At 44.5% G+C, this 20,699-nt stretch overlaps 1 protein-coding gene across 1 annotated transcript; it reads right to left on the reverse strand.

Moving 5' to 3' along the window:
* Positions 1-253: 253 nt before the first annotated feature.
* Positions 254-19,113, reverse strand: LOC130322384 (oocyte zinc finger protein XlCOF7.1-like). The gene is made up of 7 exons (XM_056553066.1): positions 19,051-19,113; positions 17,576-17,723; positions 16,382-16,561; positions 14,001-14,127; positions 13,853-13,917; positions 13,413-13,686; positions 254-1,738 (listed from the first exon to the last, which is right to left on the reverse strand). The coding sequence occupies exons 2-7, from the start codon at positions 17,651-17,653 to the stop codon at positions 927-929; spliced, it is 1,536 nt and encodes a 511-aa protein (XP_056409041.1). The 5' UTR covers positions 17,654-17,723; positions 19,051-19,113; the 3' UTR covers positions 254-926.
* Positions 19,114-20,699: the final 1,586 nt, after the last annotated feature.

A 20,699-nucleotide genomic window follows, 5' to 3' on the forward strand; every position in this document is an offset into this window, starting at 1 on the left:
CCTATCACCAGCAGAGGCGGGACATTGCTGCGGCCGGTGATAGGCTGAAGCTCCATGTGACGTGCCGGGCTAACAGGAAGTAAGAAGAATTCAGCCCGGGGACCGAACACCTGTACCGGAGTGTACCGGAGCACCGGGGGCTCGTTGGCAGGTAAGAGAAAGTGCGTTTTCTTTTATTTTGCAGCCCGGACGGGATAAAAGGAAAAAAGTGCGTGCCGGAGTACTCCTTTAAATATGAGAAACATTGTTAGAATTTTGAGCAACTTCTTGAAGAGGTAAACTTTATTACTTTGTATTTGTTATGCAATTGTTTATGTAAAAGAATAAAGAACCTTTTTCCTTCCAATCCACGACATAGATGGGAATTTACGAGCGTGTAACTGGGTCTTCAATCCGTGTAATAATGGCGCAAAGTGTGAAGTAAAGAGATCTTGTACCAGATGTGATCAGATCTCTAGGGATTTTATACCCCGGGGAGGACAAAGAAAAGGAAAAGAATTACACCGATGTTTACTGAACCCGGGGGACGCTGACATATTGACGACTTCTCATATAGAAAAATGGATTTTATGATCTGAGACCGAAAATAGACGTCAAGACGGGAAACGCTGGTCTAGGGTTTGTGATAAATAAAAGTATCTGCAGCGTCTTATGTTCAGAAGAGACGATCTTCAAGGGAGACGCGCGGATCCTGTCTGATGCCTTGAATTAAAGTCTCTATAATCATAATGAGAAGGGGGCGGGGACAACACTGACGCGTTACATTCCCTATATACAACGTCAGGGACAATATTACATTTATTATAAGTCCAGTGTGCGGAGATGAATATAAGAATAATAAATCATATAAGAGAGAAAACTTTTATTAACCATTGGTAACAAGTTTGGAGATGCAGTATATGATATATGTATAAATGTCAGATATCCTATGTACCTGGATAATTTATAGATGTGTTATCTGCATCAATTATTCCTCTGAATTGACTTCTCCCCTGTGTGAGTTCTTTTCTTTGATGCTGATGAAGACTTGATTTCTTAGTAAAACATTTCCCACATTTTGAACATGAAAATGGCTTCTCTCCTGTGTGAGTTATTTGATGTACAACAAGATGCGGTTTCTGAGTAAAACATTTCCCACATTTTGAACATGAAAATGGCTTCTCTCCTGTGTGAGTTCTTTGATGTTGAACAAGACTTGATTGAAAAGTAAAACATTTCCCACATTCTGAACATGAAAACGGCTTCTCTCCTGTGTGAGTTCTTTGATGTCTAACAAGACCTGATTGAAAAGCAAAACATTTCCCACATTCTGAACATGAAAATGGCTTCTCTCCTGTGTGAGTTCTTTTATGTACAACAAGAATTGATTTCTGATTAAAACATTTCCCACATTCTGAACATGAAAATGGCTTCTCTCCTGTGTGAGTTCTTTGATGTGTAACAAGACCTGATTTAAAACTAAAACATTTCCCACATTCTGAGCATGAATATGGTTTCTTTCCTGTATGAGCTCGTTGATGTCCAACACCCCTTCTGTGACCGTTTTTTTGCTGAACATCCTGTGATGACTGAGAAGACAGGACCTGTATATAAGGATGAGATGACAGATCTTGGCTGTGAAGGGCTGAGGGTGCATCTGGGATAATGGAATGTTCTTCATATGTATCTTGTGTGATATCATCATCTGCTTTATAATCTGAAGATATAAGATTCTCCTCTGATCTCCTGCTACAAGAATCTGCAGAGAATAACACAGATTTTATTATCAGTATTAAAGGGGTTCTCCACCATAAGGTGATTTAGTACGTACCTGGCAGGCAGTAATGGACATGCTTAGGAAGGATCTGCGCTTGTCTTGGGGCTAATGGTTATGCTTTGCGATTACCATAACACTGTGGATAGCTTTTTGTGAATTGGTATTTCCTGTTTGAGTTTCCTTCTTTGCCTACAAATCCCATAATTCCATTTTACTCCCTCCCACACATCAGCCACCCCCATCCATTGAAACATAAATGAGCTGCACCCATTCAAAAGACCTGTGGTTTTCAATCAGGGTGCCTACAGCTGTTGCATTAGTTGTAGATTGATCTCTCTCCCACCAAGCGATCGCTCCACCCATTGAAGCAGACAGGCTACCTGTCATCAGGTGACTAGTGATGTCAGGTCTCAGCCACATTACAACCTGGGAAAAATCTGAGACAACAGTCATTTTGTATGCTGTTAAAAATAAATATTGGGGTGAAAATCACATAAGAATTGTAAGAAAACAGTCACACACAGGTACAGACACTATATTATGGACTACACTAACTTTAACTGGAATACCCCTTTAACCCCTTAACAACCCAGGAACACTGCATCTACGCTGCATTTGAGAGCTTGTTGTTTTGTGGGACGGATCTTACATTGTATTAACTGTGCATTAAAATATAGGTCAGGTCCATACGATCACAGTGATATCTAATTTGTATAGTTTTTGTTACGCTTTACTGCTTTCTAAAAACAATTAAAACAAAAATTGCTTTACATTTTTACAACAAAAAAGTTAAAATATTATTGGAGGGGGGGGGTTACATTTTTTTTTTTAAATCTTAAAAATTATTTTTTTTAACACTTTTTGGTCCCTCTATAGGACTTGTATGAGCAGTCATTGGATTGCTCATACAGATCAGTACAGTACCGTATTTATCGGCGTATAACACGTACTTTTTAGGCTAAAATTTTTAGCCTAAAGTCTATGTGCGTGTTATTCGCCGATACCGCCCCAGGAAAGGGGGTCGCTGCCCGCTTCTCTCCCCCTGCCTTTCCTGGGGTCTAGAACCCTGCTTCCGGCCCTTCTCACCCCCTGGCTATCGGTGCCGCTGCCCGTTCTGTCCCCCTGACTATCGGTACCGGCGGCGATAGCCAGGGGGAGAGAAGGGGCAGCGGCACCCATTGCCGGCGCCGCTGCCCCGTTGCCTCCCCCATCCCCGGTGGCATAATTACCTGGGTCCGCGCTGCTGCAGGCCCCCGGCGTGCGCCCCCTTCGTCGTTGCTATGCGCTGCACGGCGCGGCGCATGACGTCCGAGCGCCACGCTGTGCATAGCAACGACGCAGGGGACGCACGCCGGAGGCCTGTAGCAGCACGGACCCGACCCAGGTAATTATGCCACCAGGCATGGAGGGAGGCAACGGTGCCGCTGCCCCTTCTCACCCCCTGGCTGTCGGCGCCGCTTCTCTCCCCCTGGCTAGGGGGTGAGAAGGGCCGGCATCAGGGCTCTAGACCCCCAGGAAAGGCAGGGGGAGAGAAGCGGGCAGCGACGGCCTCTCTCCCCCTGCCTTTCCTGGGGGTATATCGGGGTATACACGCGCACACACGCACCCTCATTTTACCATGGACATTTGGGTAAAAAACTTTTTTTACCCAAATATCCTTGGTAAAATGAGGGTGCGTGTTATAGGCCGGTGCGTGGTATACCCCGATAAATACGGTATTTACTGCATTGATCCATTAGAGCCGACCATAGCCAGACTGTATCAATAGCAGAGTCCCGGCAGTGACAGAGTCCTAGCAATCATGTCATGTGCAGTAAAATTGACTTGTTCTCCTCATAGATCAGGTTGGTACGATCGGTATGTATAACATAGTGTTATCTTTTACTCCATTTTTTCTTTTTATTTAAACTTATTTTTACTAAAAAGTGAGTAAAGAGACGTACAGTGTAAGTACAGACCATGGAAGTCTATGACAAAATCCCATTCAGCACAGCATGATGTATACAGAGTGAGGACAGCTGCATAACACAGTCAGTGACTACAGACACAATACAACCTAAACCGGGAACCTTAACCCCTTAAGGACTGGGGGGGTTTTCCGTTTTTGCATTTTTGTTTTTTGCTCCTTGCCTTTAAAAAATCGTAACTCTTTCAATTTTGCACCTAAAAATCCATATGATGGCTTATTTTTTGCGCCACCAATTCTACTTTGTAATGACGTCAGTCATTTTGCCCAAAAATCTACGGTGAAACGGAAAAAAAAATCATTGTGCGACAAAATTGAAAAAAAAACTGCTGTTTTGTAACTTTTGGTGGCTTCCGTTTCTACGTAGTACATTTTTTGGTAAAAATTACACCTTATCTTTATTCTGTAGGTCCATAAGATTAAAATGATTCCCTACTTATATAGGTGATTTTGTCGGACTTCTGGAAAAAATCATAACTACATGCAGGAAAATTAATACGTTTAAAATTGTCATCTTCTGACCCCTATAACTTTTTTATTTTTCCGTGTATGGGGCGGTATGAGGGCTCATTTTTTGCGCCGTGATCTGAAGTTTTTATCGGTACCATTTTTGCATTGATAGGACTTATTTTTATTCATTTTTAAATTATATAAAAAGTGACCAAAAATGCACTACTTTGGAATTTTTTTGCGTGCACACCATTGACCGAGCGGTTTAATTAATGATATATTTTTATAATTCGGACATTTACGCACGATACCATATATGTTTATTTTTATTTACACTGTGTTTTTTTTTTTTATTGGAAAAGGGGGGGGATTCAAACTTTTAATAGGGGAGGAGTTAAATGATATTCATTCACTTTTTGTTTTCACTTTTTTTTTTGCAGTGTTATAGGTCCCATAGGGACCTACAACACTGCACACACTGATCATTGTTATCCCATAGGGACCTATAACACTGCACACACTGATCATTGTTATCCCATAGGGACCTATAACACTGCACACACTGATCTCTTATACTGATCATTGTTATCCCATAGGGACCTATAACACTGCACACACTGATCTCTTATACTGATCATTGTTATCCCATAGGGACCTATAACACTGCAAACACTGATCTCTTATACTGATCATTATTATCCCATAGGGACCTATAACACTGCACACACTGATCTCTTATACTGATCATTGTTATCCCATAGGGACCTATAACACTGCACACACTGATCTCTTATACTGATCATTGTTATCCCATAGGGACCTATAACACTGCACACACTGATCTCTTATAATGATCATTGTTATCCCATAGGGACCTATAACACTGCACACACTGATCATTGTTATCCCATAGGGACCTATAACACTGCACACACTGATCTCTTATACTGATCATTGTTATCCCATAGGGACCTATAACACTGCACACACTGATATCTTATACTGATCATTATTATCCCATAGGGACCTATAACACTGCACACACTGATCTCTTATACTGATCATTGTTATCCCATAGGGACCTATAACACTGCACACACTGATATCTTATACTGATCATTATTATCCCATAGGGACCTATAACACTGCACACACTGATCTCTTATACTGATCATTGTTATCCCATAGGGACCTATAACACTGCACACACTGATCTCTTATACTGATCATTGTTATCCCATAGGGACCTATAACACTGCACACACTGATCTCTTATAATGATCATTGTTATCCCATAGGGACCTATAACACTGCACACACTGATCTCTTATACTGATCATTGTTATCCCATAGGGACCTATAACACTGCACACACTGATCTCTTATACTGATCATTGTTATCCCATAGGGACCTATAACACTGCACACACTGATCTTCATCATTGATCACTGGTTTCTCATAAGAAACCAGTGATCAACGATTCTGCCGGATGACTGCTCATGCCTGGATCTCAGGCACTGAGCAGTCATTTGGCGATCGGACAGCGAGGAGGCAGGTAGGGGCCCTCCCGCTGTCCTGTCAGCTGTTCGGGATGCCGCGATTAGCCGCGGCTATCCCGAACAGCCCGACTGAGCTAGCCGTCAACTTTCACTTTCACTTTTAGCTGCGCGGCTCAGCTCTGAGCGCGCGGCTAAAGGGTTAATAGCGCGCGGCACCGCGATCGGCGCTGCACACTATTGGAGGCGGGTCCCGGCTTCACTATGACGCCGGGCCCGCCATGATATGACGCGGGGTTACTGTGTAACCCCGCGTTATATCAGGAGAGCAGGACCAAGGACGTACCGGTACGTCCTTGGTCCTTAAGGGGTTAAAGGGGTACTCTGCCCACAGACATCTTATCCCCTATCCAAAGGATAAAATGTCTGATCATGGGGGAAGAAAGGAAGGAGAAAGACAGAAGAGGAAAGGGTTAAAAGGAGGAGCCAAGAGTGCGGAGAACAGAAGAGAGGTGAAAGCCGAGAGAGAACCACACCGCCACCCCCCCCCCCCCCCATACCTTATGGAACTTATCAGGACACTTTCTTATTCAAGGGGAGTGTTTTTTTTTTTTAATATTGCAAAACTTTACCTATATTCACAATGTAGTTGTTTTCTGTAGATTTGAAGTCTTCAGATTAGTTCACACGTTTCCATGGTTACATAGTTTTCCGCAATTTGTGCAACTATGGTAATAGAATAATTTTTATGCAGTTTTGAAAAATCCTGGCAAATATGCAATGTATGAACACAGCCTTAGGGGAAGTGTATAACTACTATATATCCTGATCCCATAGAGATAGCAGCAGTATACAGATAGAGCTGGAGGGAAGGTGTATAACTGCTATATATCCTGATCCCATAAAGATAGCAGCAGTATACAGATAGAGCTGGAGGGGAGGTGTATAACTACTATATATCCTGATCCCATAGAGATAGCAGCAGTATACAGATAGAGCTGGAGGGAAGGTGTATAACTGCTATATATCCTGATCCCATAAAGATAGCAGCAGTATACAGATAGAGCTGGAGGGGAGGTGTATAACTACTATATATCCTGATCCCATAGAGATAGCAGCAGTATACAGATAGAGCTGGAGGGGAGGTGTATAACTGCTATATATCCTGATCCCATAAAGATAGCAGCAGTATACAGATAGAGCTGGAGGGGAGATGTATAACTAATATATATCCTGATCCCATAGAGATAGCAGCAGCAGTATACAGATAGAGCTGGAGGGAAGGTGTATAACTGCTATATATCCTGATCCCATAAAGATAGCAGCAGTATACAGATAGAGCTGGAGGGGAGGTGTATAACTGCTATATATCCTGATCCCATAAAGACAGCAGCAGTATACAGATAGAGCTGGAGGGGAGGTGTATAACTACTATATATCCTGATCCCATAGAGATAGCAGCAGTATACAGATAGAGCTGGAGGGGAGGTGTATAACTGCTATATATCCTGATCCCATAAAGATAGCAGCAGTATACAGATAGAGCTGGAGGGGAGATGTATAACTAATATATATCCTGATCCCATAGAGATAGCAGCAGCAGTATACAGATAGAGCTGGAGGGAAGGTGTATAACTGCTATATATCCTGATCCCATAAAGATAGCAGCAGTATACAGATAGAGCTGGAGGGGAGGTGTATAACTGCTATATATCCTGATCCCATAAAGACAGCAGCAGTATACAGATAGAGCTGGAGGGGAGGTGTATAACTACTATATATCCTGATCCCATAGAGATAGCAGCAGTATACAGATAGAGCTGGAGGGGAGGTATATAACTACTATATATCCTGATCCCATAGAGATAGCAGCAGTATACAGATAGAGCTGGAGGGGAGATGTATAACTACTATATATCCTGATCCCATAGAGATAGCAGCAGCAGTATACAGATAGAGCTGGAGGGAAGGTGTATAACTGCTATATATCCTGATCCCATAAAGATAGCAGCAGTATACAGATAGAGCTGGAGGGGAGGTGTATAACTGCTATATATCCTGATCCCATAAAGACAGCAGCAGTATACAGATAGAGCTGGAGGGGAGGTGTATAACTACTATATATCCTGATCCCATAGAGATAGCCGCAGTATACAGATAGAGCTGGAGGGAAGGTGTATAACTGCTATATATCCTGATCCCATAAAGATAGCAGCAGTATACAGATAGAGCTGGAGGGGAGGTGTATAACTACTATATATCCTGATCCCATAGAGATAGCAGCAGTATACAGATAGAGCTGGAGGGGAGGTGTATAACTGCTATATATCCTGATCCCATAAAGATAGCAGCAGTATACAGATAGAGCTGGAGGGGAGATGTATAACTAATATATATCCTGATCCCATAGAGATAGCAGCAGCAGTATACAGATAGAGCTGGAGGGAAGGTGTATAACTGCTATATATCCTGATCCCATAAAGATAGCAGCAGTATACAGATAGAGCTGGAGGGGAGGTGTATAACTGCTATATATCCTGATCCCATAAAGACAGCAGCAGTATACAGATAGAGCTGGAGGGGAGGTGTATAACTACTATATATCCTGATCCCATAGAGATAGCAGCAGTATACAGATAGAGCTGGAGGGGAGGTATATAACTACTATATATCCTGATCCCATAGAGATAGCAGCAGTATACAGATAGAGCTGGAGGGGAGATGTATAACTACTATATATCCTGATCCCATAGAGATAGCAGCAGCAGTATACAGATAGAGCTGGAGGGAAGGTGTATAACTGCTATATATCCTGATCCCATAAAGATAGCAGCAGTATACAGATAGAGCTGGAGGGGAGGTGTATAACTGCTATATATCCTGATCCCATAAAGACAGCAGCAGTATACAGATAGAGCTGGAGGGGAGGTGTATAACTACTATATATCCTGATCCCATAGAGATAGCAGCAGTATACAGATAGAGCTGGAGGGGAGGTGTATAACTAATATATATCCTGATCCCATAGAGATAGCAGCAGTATACAGATAGAGCTGGAGGGGAGGTGTATAACTGCTATATATCCTGATCCCATAGAGATAGCAGCAGCAGTATACAGATAGAGCTGGAGGGAAGGTGTATAACTGCTATATATCCTGATCCCATAAAGATAGCAGCAGTATACAGATAGAGCTGGAGGGGAGGTGTATAACTGCTATATATCCTGATCCCATAAAGACAGCAGCAGTATACAGATAGAGCTGGAGGGGAGGTGTATAACTACTATATATCCTGATCCCATAGAGATAGCAGCAGTATATAGATAGAGCTGGAGGGGAGGTGTATAACTAATATATATCCTGATACCATAGAGATAGCAGCAGTATACAGATAGAGCTGGAGGGGAGGTGTATAACTGCTATATATCCTGATCCCATAAAGACAGCAGCAGTATACAGATAGAGCTGGAGGGGAGGTGTATAACTACTATATATCCTGATCCCATAGAGATAGCAGCAGTATACAGATAGAGCTGGAGGGGAGGTGTATAACTAATATATATCCTGATCCCATAGAGATAGCAGCAGCAGTATACAGATAGAGCTGGAGGGAAGGTGTATAACTGCTATATATCCTGATCCCATAAAGACAGCAGCAGTATACAGATAGAGCTGGAGGGGAGGTGTATAACTACTATATATCCTGATCCCATAGAGATAGCAGCAGTATACAGATAGAGCTGGAGGGGAGGTGTATAACTACTATATATCCTGATCCCATAGAGAAAGCAGCAGCAGTATACAGATAGAGCTGGAGGGAAGGTGTATAACTGCTATATATCCTGATCCCATAAAGATAGCAGCAGTATACAGATAGAGCTGGAGGGGAGGTGTATAACTGCTATATATCCTGATCCCATAAAGACAGCAGCAGTATACAGATAGAGCTGGAGGGGAGGTGTATAACTACTATATATCCTGATCCCATAGAGATAGCAGCAGTATATAGATAGAGCTGGAGGGGAGGTGTATAACTAATATATATCCTGATCCCATAGAGATAGCAGCAGTATACAGATAGAGCTGGAGGGGAGGTGTATAACTGCTATATATCCTGATCCCATAAAGACAGCAGCAGTATACAGATAGAGCTGGAGGGGAGGTGTATAACTACTATATATCCTGATCCCATAGAGATAGCAGCAGTATACAGATAGAGCTGGAGGGGAGGTGTATAACTAATATATATCCTGATCCCATAGAGATAGCAGCAGCAGTATACAGATAGAGCTGGAGGGAAGGTGTATAACTGCTATATATCCTGATCCCATAAAGACAGCAGCAGTATACAGATAGAGCTGGAGGGGAGGTGTATAACTACTATATATCCTGATCCCATAGAGATAGCAGCAGTATACAGATAGAGCTGGAGGGGAGGTGTATAACTAATATATATCCTGATCCCATAGAGATAGCAGCAGCAGTATACAGATAGAGCTGGAGGGAAGGTGTATAACTGCTATATATCCTGATCCCATAAAGACAGCAGCAGTATACAGATAGAGCTGGAGGGAAGGTGTATAACTGCTATATATCCTGATCCCATAAAGACAGCAGCAATATACAGATAGAGCTGGAGGGAAGGTGTATAACTGCTATATATCCTGATCCCATAAAGACAGCAGCAATATACAGATAGAGCTGGGAGAGGAGGTTTCTGGGAGCTGCCAGGATAATCTGATATGTGATGATGTCATCCTGTAGTTCATAGGAAGTCAGCTGACCTAGGACTGACCACTTACCCTGACACATTAAACTCTGATTTTTGTGGGTCAGACTTATCACATGACTCAGGGCGCTTTCACACCATGTTATCAGCCTGCGGCTGCCGGGGGAAATCGTGAGCTCCCGTACCCCAGCCGGACCAACGCTGGAATCCATTGACTTTAATGAGCCGACCAGAGTCACCGTTTGACTCCGTCGCCTCATTTTCAACCCGCATCTGGTTTTCTGACCAGACCTAAAACTGTAGTATACTACTAGGTCCAGTCAGAAAACCGGATACAGGGCAGAAATGAGTCGACCCGAGTCAAAAACTGACAGAAAAAAAACCAAGTGGCCTTACAGTGATTAACTTAAAAAGTTATAGAGGTCAGCTCAGGGCATATTTCAGCATATTCATTTTTTTTTTAAGAATCTGAAATTCTTTTTAAACTAGTAATTGGGTATCATTTAAAATCGTACCGACCTAAGAATCAAATTGGAAAAATTGCATTTTCTTTTCAGTTTCACCTCACAGATAATAATTTTTCAAATTTTACAGAATATTTTATGGAAAATGAAGAAATGAAGGATTTCATTAACAAGTACAGTGGATCCTGCAAAAAACATGTCTATGTCTATTACAAGGCGAGGAGGATAAAATAAAAAATGTAAAAAAATGAAAATTTGCTGCATCATTAATAAAAATAAATAAATAAATAAAAATAAGAAAATACAAAAATAAACTATAGTGGAAACCAGGTCAAACACACAGCCAGGGGTCAGGAACCAAAGCTGGTACTCAGGAATAGCCAAAGTCAGGACACCCAAAAGTCAGAACCAGGATTAGGACCAAGAGTGGATGTCAGCCAGGCCAGGGTTATAAATGGAATCACAATCAGGAACAACAGTAACAAGCCGTTAAATAGCCAGGACCCAGCAGGGAATGGGGCTGGCTGATTGAAAGGTAGCCAGGAAAATAAGGAGGTGCTCATTAATATCAGCTGAGGTTTTTTTGTCTGAGAAACCAGAAGTGGAACAAAGGAAAGGAAAGAGCCCTCACAGTACCCACCTCTAAACAAACCCTCCAGATAGGGGAGCAACAGATGTGTGAAGGAATTAAGCATGAAAGGCACGGAGAAGGGGAGGAGAACGTACATCTGTAGCTGGAACCCAGGACCGTTCCTCTGCTCCATAGCCTTTCCAGAGGATTAGATACTGGAGGCCGCCCCTGGACATATGGGAGTCAAGGATACTGCAGACCTCATAATCCGACCCCGGCAAGGAGGTAGTGAGGTGTAGTGATTGCATCGGATCATTTAAATGTGCGGAATGTCCGTCCATGATTTCTGGGTGTTCATTCCGCACATTTTCAGCCATTTGAACCCGGCCTTAGTGTTCTTAGTGCCAAGAAGAAAGGAGACACATAATAAAATGGGGAGAAGAAGAAGAGAGCCCACCTAGCCTGTCCTAGAGATAAACATTTGGCCGCAGGGAGGTAAATGAAGTGTTTGTGATCCATAAGAATTAGAATAGGTCCGGTAGTACCCACAGACAAGTGCGGCCACTCCTTGAGGGACAAATGATGGCCACTGAGGAAAGTTTCCTGGTAATAAAGCTATAAGGATAAAATGGTCTCTCTGGGGTAGGAAGGTGAGACACCTATTCTGTCTCAGACGCATCGTATGAACGGGAAAGCTGGGTTGTGGTGACCCAGGATGGGAGCTGTGGTGACGGCAGCTTTCAGGGTGGAAAACGTTTGTGACCTTCGTGGAATTCACATTTCTCCAGTTTGTAATACAGAACAATCTCTCACAACGTAGCAATGCAGCTAAAGATTACAGCGCCGGAACTCTGCATATACCAAACGGATGTGAGTAAGTGACCCCTCTTTGTAAAGCTGTTTACCCCACTATAACCCCGTATATTGGCTTTAGTGTGGAGAACAAGGGGTCAGATTCTCTATAAGTTACTTTGGATAAGACTGTAATGTGATTGTGGCCCCTGCGATTGATACAGGGCCTCAACTCATCAATCCCAGGGGCCTCAACTCACCAATCCCAGGGGCCTCAACTCACCAATCCCAGGGGCCTCAACTCACCAATCCCAGGGGCCTCAACTCACCAATCCCAGGGGCCTCAACTCACCAATCCCAGGGGCCTCAACTCACCAATCCCAGGGGCCCCAACTCACCAATCCCAGGGGCCTCAACTCACCAATCCCAGGGGCCCCAACTCACCAATCCCAGGGGCCCCAACTCACCAATCCCAGGGGCCCCAACTCACCAATCCCAGGGGCCCCAACTCACCAATCCCAGGGGCCTCAACTCACCAATCCCAGGGGCCTCAACTCACCAATCCCAGGGGCCTCAACTCACCAATCCCAGGGGCCTCAACTCACCAATCCCAGGGGCCTCAACTCACCAATCCCAGGGGCCTCAACTCACCAATCCCAGGGGCCTCAACTCACCAATCCCATGGGGCCTCAACTCACCAATCCCATGGGGCCTCAACTCACCAATCCCAGGGGCCTCAACTCACCAATCCCAGGGGCCTCAACTCACCAATCCCAGGGGCCTCAACTAGATTTGTGGATGAACCCCTGGGACAGTCCTTCTGTAACATACTCCTCTATGGCTTGGTTCTCTGCCACAAACAGAGGGTAGAATCTATCAATCTCTCCTGCTCTGGACAGTTTCTGACATGGACAGAGGTGGCAGCGGAGAACAGTGTGGTCAAACTGGAAATTACTACACAACTTCCTCTGGAGCATTCAGCAGCTGATTAGTACTGGAAGGATAACTATTTATAAATAGAAGTAATTTACAATTCTAACTTATAACTTAGCACCAGTTGATAAAAAAATCTTTTTTCATCGGAGTACCCCTTTAAAAAATGCCATAAAAAATGTATTACATTCGGTGACTTAGCAGAATCTGTGACTGTTCTCTGCATTTGTGGTTACTATTCACCTGGGAGGTTACCTGTAGGAATGTCCTCCTTATACTGCTCATCACTGCTCATATCTGTCTCTTCTTCTTTCTTTATGTCTGTAGTATTAATATAGATCAGATCTTTTCCTGTAGGAATGTCATCCTTATACTGCTCATCACCACTCACATCTGTCTCTTCTTCTTCTTCCTTTATGTCTGTAGCAGTAATATAGATCAGATCTTTCCCTGTAGGAATGTTCTCCTTATACTGCTCATCACCGCTCACATCTGTCTCTGGAGCATTAATATTGTTCGGATCTTCTCCCTGATTCATAAGATGTGGAAGAAATATAGTAAAAGTCATCAGACAGTAGGAGAAGTCACGTGGGATGTTATAGATGAGCAGGAGATGAGGAGTCATGGAGGGTGAGGGGACTGACCACAAGAGCTTCACAGCCCTTCTACAGATCATAGGGAATATCTCCATCTACCTGATCATCCTGTGGAAGAAGAGGACGGGGACACCTCTCTGGTGCTGTTCTCTTACTGGATCTGACTGTAGGGAACACATACAGAGACTGAATTCATTCTTTACATACAAATAATGAGAGGACGTGTGTATATAGTCATGTCTATTACCTGGTGATGTGAGGGGCTGCTGATCCTCCATCATGACCTGATCCTTGTACTGATCCTTGTGTCCTTCTACATACTCCCACTCCTCCATGGAGAAATAGACCGCCACGTCCTGACACCTTATAGGAACCTGACACATAATGATACAGTCATCACCCCGACCCCTCCAGTGGTGTTACTGTATAATGTCCCAGCATTCCCAGCAGTGTCACCTCTCCAGTCATCACCAGACCCCTCCATTACTGTATAATGTCCCAGCAGTGTCACCTCTCCAGTCATCACCAGACCCCTCCATTACTGTATAATGTCCCAGCATTCCCAGCAGTGTCACCTCTCCAATCATCACCAGACCCCTCCATTACTGTATAATGTCCCAGCAGTGTCACCTCTCCAGTCATCACCAGACCCCTCCATTACTGTATAATGTCCCAGCATTCCCAGCAGTGTCACCTCTCCAGTCATCACCAGACCCCTCCATTACTGTATAATGTCCCAGCAGTGTCACCTCTCCAGTCATCACCAGACCCCTCCATTACTGTATAATGTCCCAGCATTCCCAGCAGTGTCACCTCTCCAGTCATCACCAGACCCCCTCCATTACTGTATAATGTCCCAGCAGTGTCACCTCTCCAGTCATCACCAGACCCCTCCATTACTGTATAATGTCCCCGCAGTGTCACCTCTCCAGTCATCACCAGACCCCTCCATTACTGTATAATGTCCCAGCAGTGTCACCTCTCCAGTCATCACCAGACCCCTCCATTACTGTATAATGTCCCAGCAGTGTCACCTCTCCAGTCATCACCAGACCCCTCCATTACTGTATAATGTCCCAGCAGTGTCACATCTCCAGTCATCACCAGACCCCTCCATTACTGTATAATGTCCCAGCAGTGTCACCTCTCCAGTCATCACCAGACTCCTCCATTACTGTATAATGTCCCAGCAGTGTCACCTCTCCAGTCATCACCAGACCCCTCCATTACTGTATAATGTCCCAGCAGTGTCACCTCTCCAGTCATCACCAGACCCCTCCTTTACTGTATAATGTCCCAGCAGTGTCACCTCTCCAGTCATCACCAGACCCCTCCATTACTGTATAATGTCCCAGCAGGGTCACCTCTCCAGTCATCACCAGACCCCTCCATTACTGTATAATGTCCCAGCAGTGTCACCTCTCCAGTCATCACCAGACCCCTCCATTACTGTATAATGTCCCAGCAGTGTCACCTCTCCAGTCATCACCAGACCCCTCCATTACTGTATAATGTCCCAGCAGTGTCACCTCTCCAATCATTACCAGACCCCTCCATTACTGTATAATGTCCCAGCAGTGTCACCTCTCCAGTCATCACCAGACCCCACCATTACTGTATAATGTCCCAGCAGTGTCACCTCTCCAGTCATCACCAGACCCCTCCATTACTGTATAATGTCCCAGCATTCCCAGCAGTGTCACCTCTCCAGTCATCACCAGACCCCTCCATTACTGTATAATGTCCCAGCAGTGTCACCTGTCCAGTCATCACCAGACCCCTCCATTACTGTATAATGTCCCAGCATTCCCAGCAGTGTCACCTCTCCAGTCATCACCAGACCCCTCCATTACTGTATAATGTCCCAGCAGTGTCACCTCTCCAGTCATCACCAGACCCCTCCATTACTGTATAATGTCCCAGCAGTGTCACCTCTCCAGTCATCACCAGACCCCTCCATTACTGTATAATGTCCCAGCAGTGTCACCTCTCCAGTCATCACCAGACCCCTCCATTACTGTATAATGTCCCAGCAGTGTCACCTCTCCAGTCATCACCAGACCCCTCCATTACTGTATAATGTCCCAGCATTCCCAGCAGTGTCACCTCTCCAGTCATCACCAGACCCCTCCATTACTGTATAATGTCCCAGCAGTGTCACCTCTCCAGTCATCACCAGACCCCTCCATTACTGTATAATTTCCCAGCAGTGTCACCTCTCCAGTCATCACCAGACCCCTCCATTACTGTATAATGTCCCAGCATTCCCAGCAGTGTCACCTCCCCAGTCATCACCAGACCCCTCCATTACTGTATAATGTCCCAGCATTCCCAGCAGTGTCACCTCTCCAGTCATCACCAGACCCCTCCATTACTGTATAATGTCCCAGCAGTGTCACCTCTCCAGTCATCACCAGACCCCTCCATTACTGTATAATGTCCCAGCAGTGTCACCTCTCCAGTCATCACCAGACCCCTCCATTACTGTATAATGTCCCAGCACTGTCACCTCTCCAGTCATCACCAGACCCCTCCATTACTGTATAATGTCCCAGCAGGGTCACCTCTCGAGTCATCACCAGACCCCTCCATTACTGTATAATGTCCCAGCATTCCCAGCAGGGTCACCTCTCCAGTCAGCAGCTCCATCATCTTGTTAATGAGTTCTAGGATCTTCTGTTCATCCATTTCCTCATGTATCAGGGAGTGAGGTGGGGGCCCCGGGATTGGGCTCAGGGTTCTTCCCCATCCTTCACACACAGGGGCCCGACAGCGCCCACTAGAGGACTTCTTCACTACTGTGTAATCCTGTGTATGGAGAGACACATTAATATCTACATATATTCCCAGAATCCCTCACCTCTCCAGTCATATCCATCTGTTATTACATAGATAAGAATGAGGTCATGTGACATCACTCCCAGAATCCCTCACCTCTCCAGTCATATCCATCTGTTATTACATAGATAAGAATGAGGTCATGTGACATCACTCCCACAATCCCTCACCTCTCCAATCATATCCATCTGTTATTCCATAGATAAGAATGAAGTCATGTGGCATCACTCCCAGAATCCCTCACCTCTCCAGTCATATCCATCTGTTATTACATAGATAAGAATGAGGCCATGTGACATCACTCCCAGAATCCCTCACCTCTCCAGTCATATCCATCTGTTATTACATAGATAAGAATGAGGTCACGTGACATCACTCCCACAATCCCTCACCTCTCCAGTCATATCCATCTGTTATTACATAGATAAGAATGAGGTCATGTGACATCACTCCCAGAATCCCTCACCTCTCCAGTCATATCCATCTGTTATTCCATAGATAAGAATGAGGTCATGTGACATCACTCCCAGAATCCCTCACCTCTCCAGCCATATCCATCTGTTATTACATAGATAAGAATGAGGTCATGTGACAACACCCCCAGAATCCCTCACCTCTCCAGTCATATCCATCTGTTATTACATAGATAAGAATGAGGTCATGTGACATCACTCCCAGAATCCCTCACCTCTCCAGTCATATCCATCTGTTATTACATAGATAAGAATGAGGTCATGTGACATCACTCCCAGAATCCCTCACCTCTCCAGTCATATTCATCTGTTATTACATAGATAAGAATGAGGTCATGTGACATCACTCCCAGAATCCCTCACCTCTCCAGTCATATCCATCTGTTATTACATAGATAAGAATAAGGTCATGTGACAACACCCCCAGAATCCCTCACCTCTCCAGTCATATTCATCTGTTATTACATAGATAAGAATGAGGTCATGTGACATCACTCCCAGAATCCCTCACCTCTCCAGTAAGCCGGAAGAGTATCTGTAGGGTGAGGTTTATGATCCTGTCGGCCATCTTGTTCCTGTCTCTCTCCATGGTTGATGGGTCATCCAGGAGAATTCTCTTATATAGAAGATATCAGCAGAGGATCCTGGATTGGAGAAACCTGAAGGGAAGAAGAGGAGACGATGATAAACCGCACCAGATTCTATGGAGAAATAAAATCCATTTCCTGGAGATAATCTGGGGAAACATCTGAGGAGACATTATAGGAGTTTTCAGATTTCTCTATAAAACAAAATCCATTGTCCGAGGGCTGTAAAATAAGAGACTAGAGCGCACTCCCCTCTCCCGTCCAGTGGTGGCGCTCTGGTCCTCCAGGTCTTCTGAGGTCGCTGTCCCTGCTCTGCTGAAGACGTTGTGAATCCATTTCTCCTAATCTCTGAGGCTGCGGTGTATTCAGAACGTCTTCATCAGAGCAGGGAGAAGAATAGAGGGATTCAATATGACATTGTCCAATGAAGAATAGTGAAATGTGTCCACTAGGGGGCACAATATACATCACAATTACATCAGGATTTTATGTGAATTGTGATATGTCCCCCCGGAAGAACCTGCTATTACCTGCAGCAGAGGCCGAGCATCATATACTGTTACACACGCAGGGTCTGGGCCACCACCGGAGTCAGTGTTTCCCAAGCAGGGTGCCTCCAGCTGTTACAGCATTTGGCTGTCAGGGTATGCTGGGAGTTGTAGTGTTACAACAGCTGGAGGCACGCTGGTTTGGAAACACTGTCTATAGTAATAATAGGGGCGCGGGAGAAACTTAAAAAACCTGATGCTTACATAGTCCTGTATGGAAGAAGTGGCTGATATCCGGAGAAAAGAGACTGACCAGGTGACAGGATGGGCGGGTAAGTGACCTGTTACCTTCACCATCCAGACATCCCCTGGGGGGCAGTATAGACAGGAAATCAGGAAACAACCGCTGGTCGGCACGGCGCTCCCTAGAGAAACAACCGTACAGTGCCATGTCTAAGCCACGCCCACCTACATTATTTTATTACAAACATGGGATATAAACTTATTAGGGGAGGGGCTTCTATTACAAACCCTGAATAACGCTCTGCCATAGTGATCAGTGTTATCGGTGCTCGGCTTATACAGGCTGTGGAGGTGTCTGTATACTTAGAGCACCGATCTGAGCACAGAGCACGGTAAGGGGCCCTCCGGCCGTCATCTCAGCTGATCTAGACTCCGCCCCCCAACAACTGCATTTTACTAATTGTAGATCCTGCAATCAACTTTGATCATGGAATCTAAAGGGTTAATGGCGATGAGCGTCATTACAGGTGAGTCCTGGCTGCTTATAGCTCCTGAGCTCACCTCAAAGTCCCATATGGGGCACAGAATGTAAATATACATCGTGTCCTTAAGGGGTTAATAATAAACATCCCCAATAATACTGATCTGATGGTGACGCACACACATACCTGTATCTGTAGAGAAGCCGTGTGCTTACAGGACCTGCGATGATGTCACCGTCATGTGATCAGTCACATGGAGGAGGAGGAGGAGTCACATGATCAGGGGCTGCTGCTCTGAGAGATCTCCACACACAACAGCAGTGACTGCCCCCCCAGGACCTGCTCTGTATCTGCTACATGCTGGAGGTGTAGGACCTGTGATGATGTCACAATCATGTGACCGGTACATTTGGGGGCAAAGTATAGCAGTAAAGAAACGACCGTGGCTGAAGGACCTGTGGGGAGGATCATGTGACAGGAGTGGGCGGAGGTCAGCAGCGCAGGATAGACGGGATGGTGAGTTAAGGACCCGTGAGAATGGTCATGTGACAGCAGAGTCCCGATTGATCACATGACTGTGACATCATCGCAGGTCCTGTAAGTACACGGCTCCTGTACAGCTCTGCAGGTGGAGGTATGTGTGTGGTCACATGTTGCTGTTAGATGTTTTTTTTGTACTATTAACCCCTTCGGAACCCAACAGTTTTGCGTTTTAACCCTTTAAGGACACAGTGATTTCTCTTTTTAATATTTTCCTTCTCGCCTTCTAATCGCCATAATGATTGTAATTCCCTCTTTACAAACCCATATGACGCTTCTTGTTCTTGTTGTTGTTTTTTTAACCACCGGTTTGTACTTTGTAATGACATCACTCATATTACCGCAAAATCTACAACAAGGGCCAAACATTTTTATTTGTGGGGTGAAATCTGGGTTCTTCTGTTTGGACGCAGTGCACATTATGGTAATAATTCTCTTTATTCTGTAGGTCCAAACGATTACAATGAGAAATGATTTATATAGGTTTTATTTTAACACTTTTAAAATATAAAAAAAAATTCGAACTTTTTGTACAATAATGAGTCTGTATCAGATTGTCCTATCTTGTCCCCTATAACTCTCTTATTATTCCGTATACGGGATGTATGAACAACTAATTTTGATGAGACTCTTTGATCGCTTTTTAAGACTTTTCTTTTGGTCCATGAAGTTGTATTTTTTTACGTTTACGCCATTGACCGTGCGGTTACACATATGTTTAGGTTTATTTTTGTTTACATTATTTTATTTAAAAAAATGGTAAATGGGGAAGACTTAATAGTTTATTAGGGGAGGGGCTTATTCACATTAAGTTAATGTTCTTTTTACCTTATTGCCAGTTTTTTAGTCCCTGTAGTAGACTATTACATGGAATCTATAGATTACATACACTGATCAATGCTGTGATGCTGAGGCTGCCTGCAGGATTGGAGCGTCGTTCAGACAGCGTGGAGCGAGGTTAGGGACCTCCACCCGTTCTCTCAGCTGACCGGGACCCCGCTATTTCACTGTGGTATTCCCTGCCTAGGCACTAGGGTTATAGAACTAGTGCAGGGAAAGGTAGGTTCCCTAGGCCCCCGTTATCGTCTTGTCATGTAGCCTATCTAGTGTCCCCCCTCGGGGGGGGGGGTACCCCATTATATTATACTATACTATAATTTAGCCTCAGCGAATATAAGGTTCAATTATTAAGGCCTCGTCCGCGGAGTCTAACCTCTTCCGAGCATCTAGGGTATCTATACCCATGCCCTTCGCCTGTGGCTATGTAAAAACTATATATGTATGCTGATATGTTG

The sequence above is a fragment of the Hyla sarda genome, unplaced genomic scaffold (genome assembly GCF_029499605.1).
Source record: "Hyla sarda isolate aHylSar1 unplaced genomic scaffold, aHylSar1.hap1 scaffold_2328, whole genome shotgun sequence".
NCBI classification, from domain to species: domain Eukaryota; kingdom Metazoa; phylum Chordata; class Amphibia; order Anura; family Hylidae; genus Hyla; species Hyla sarda.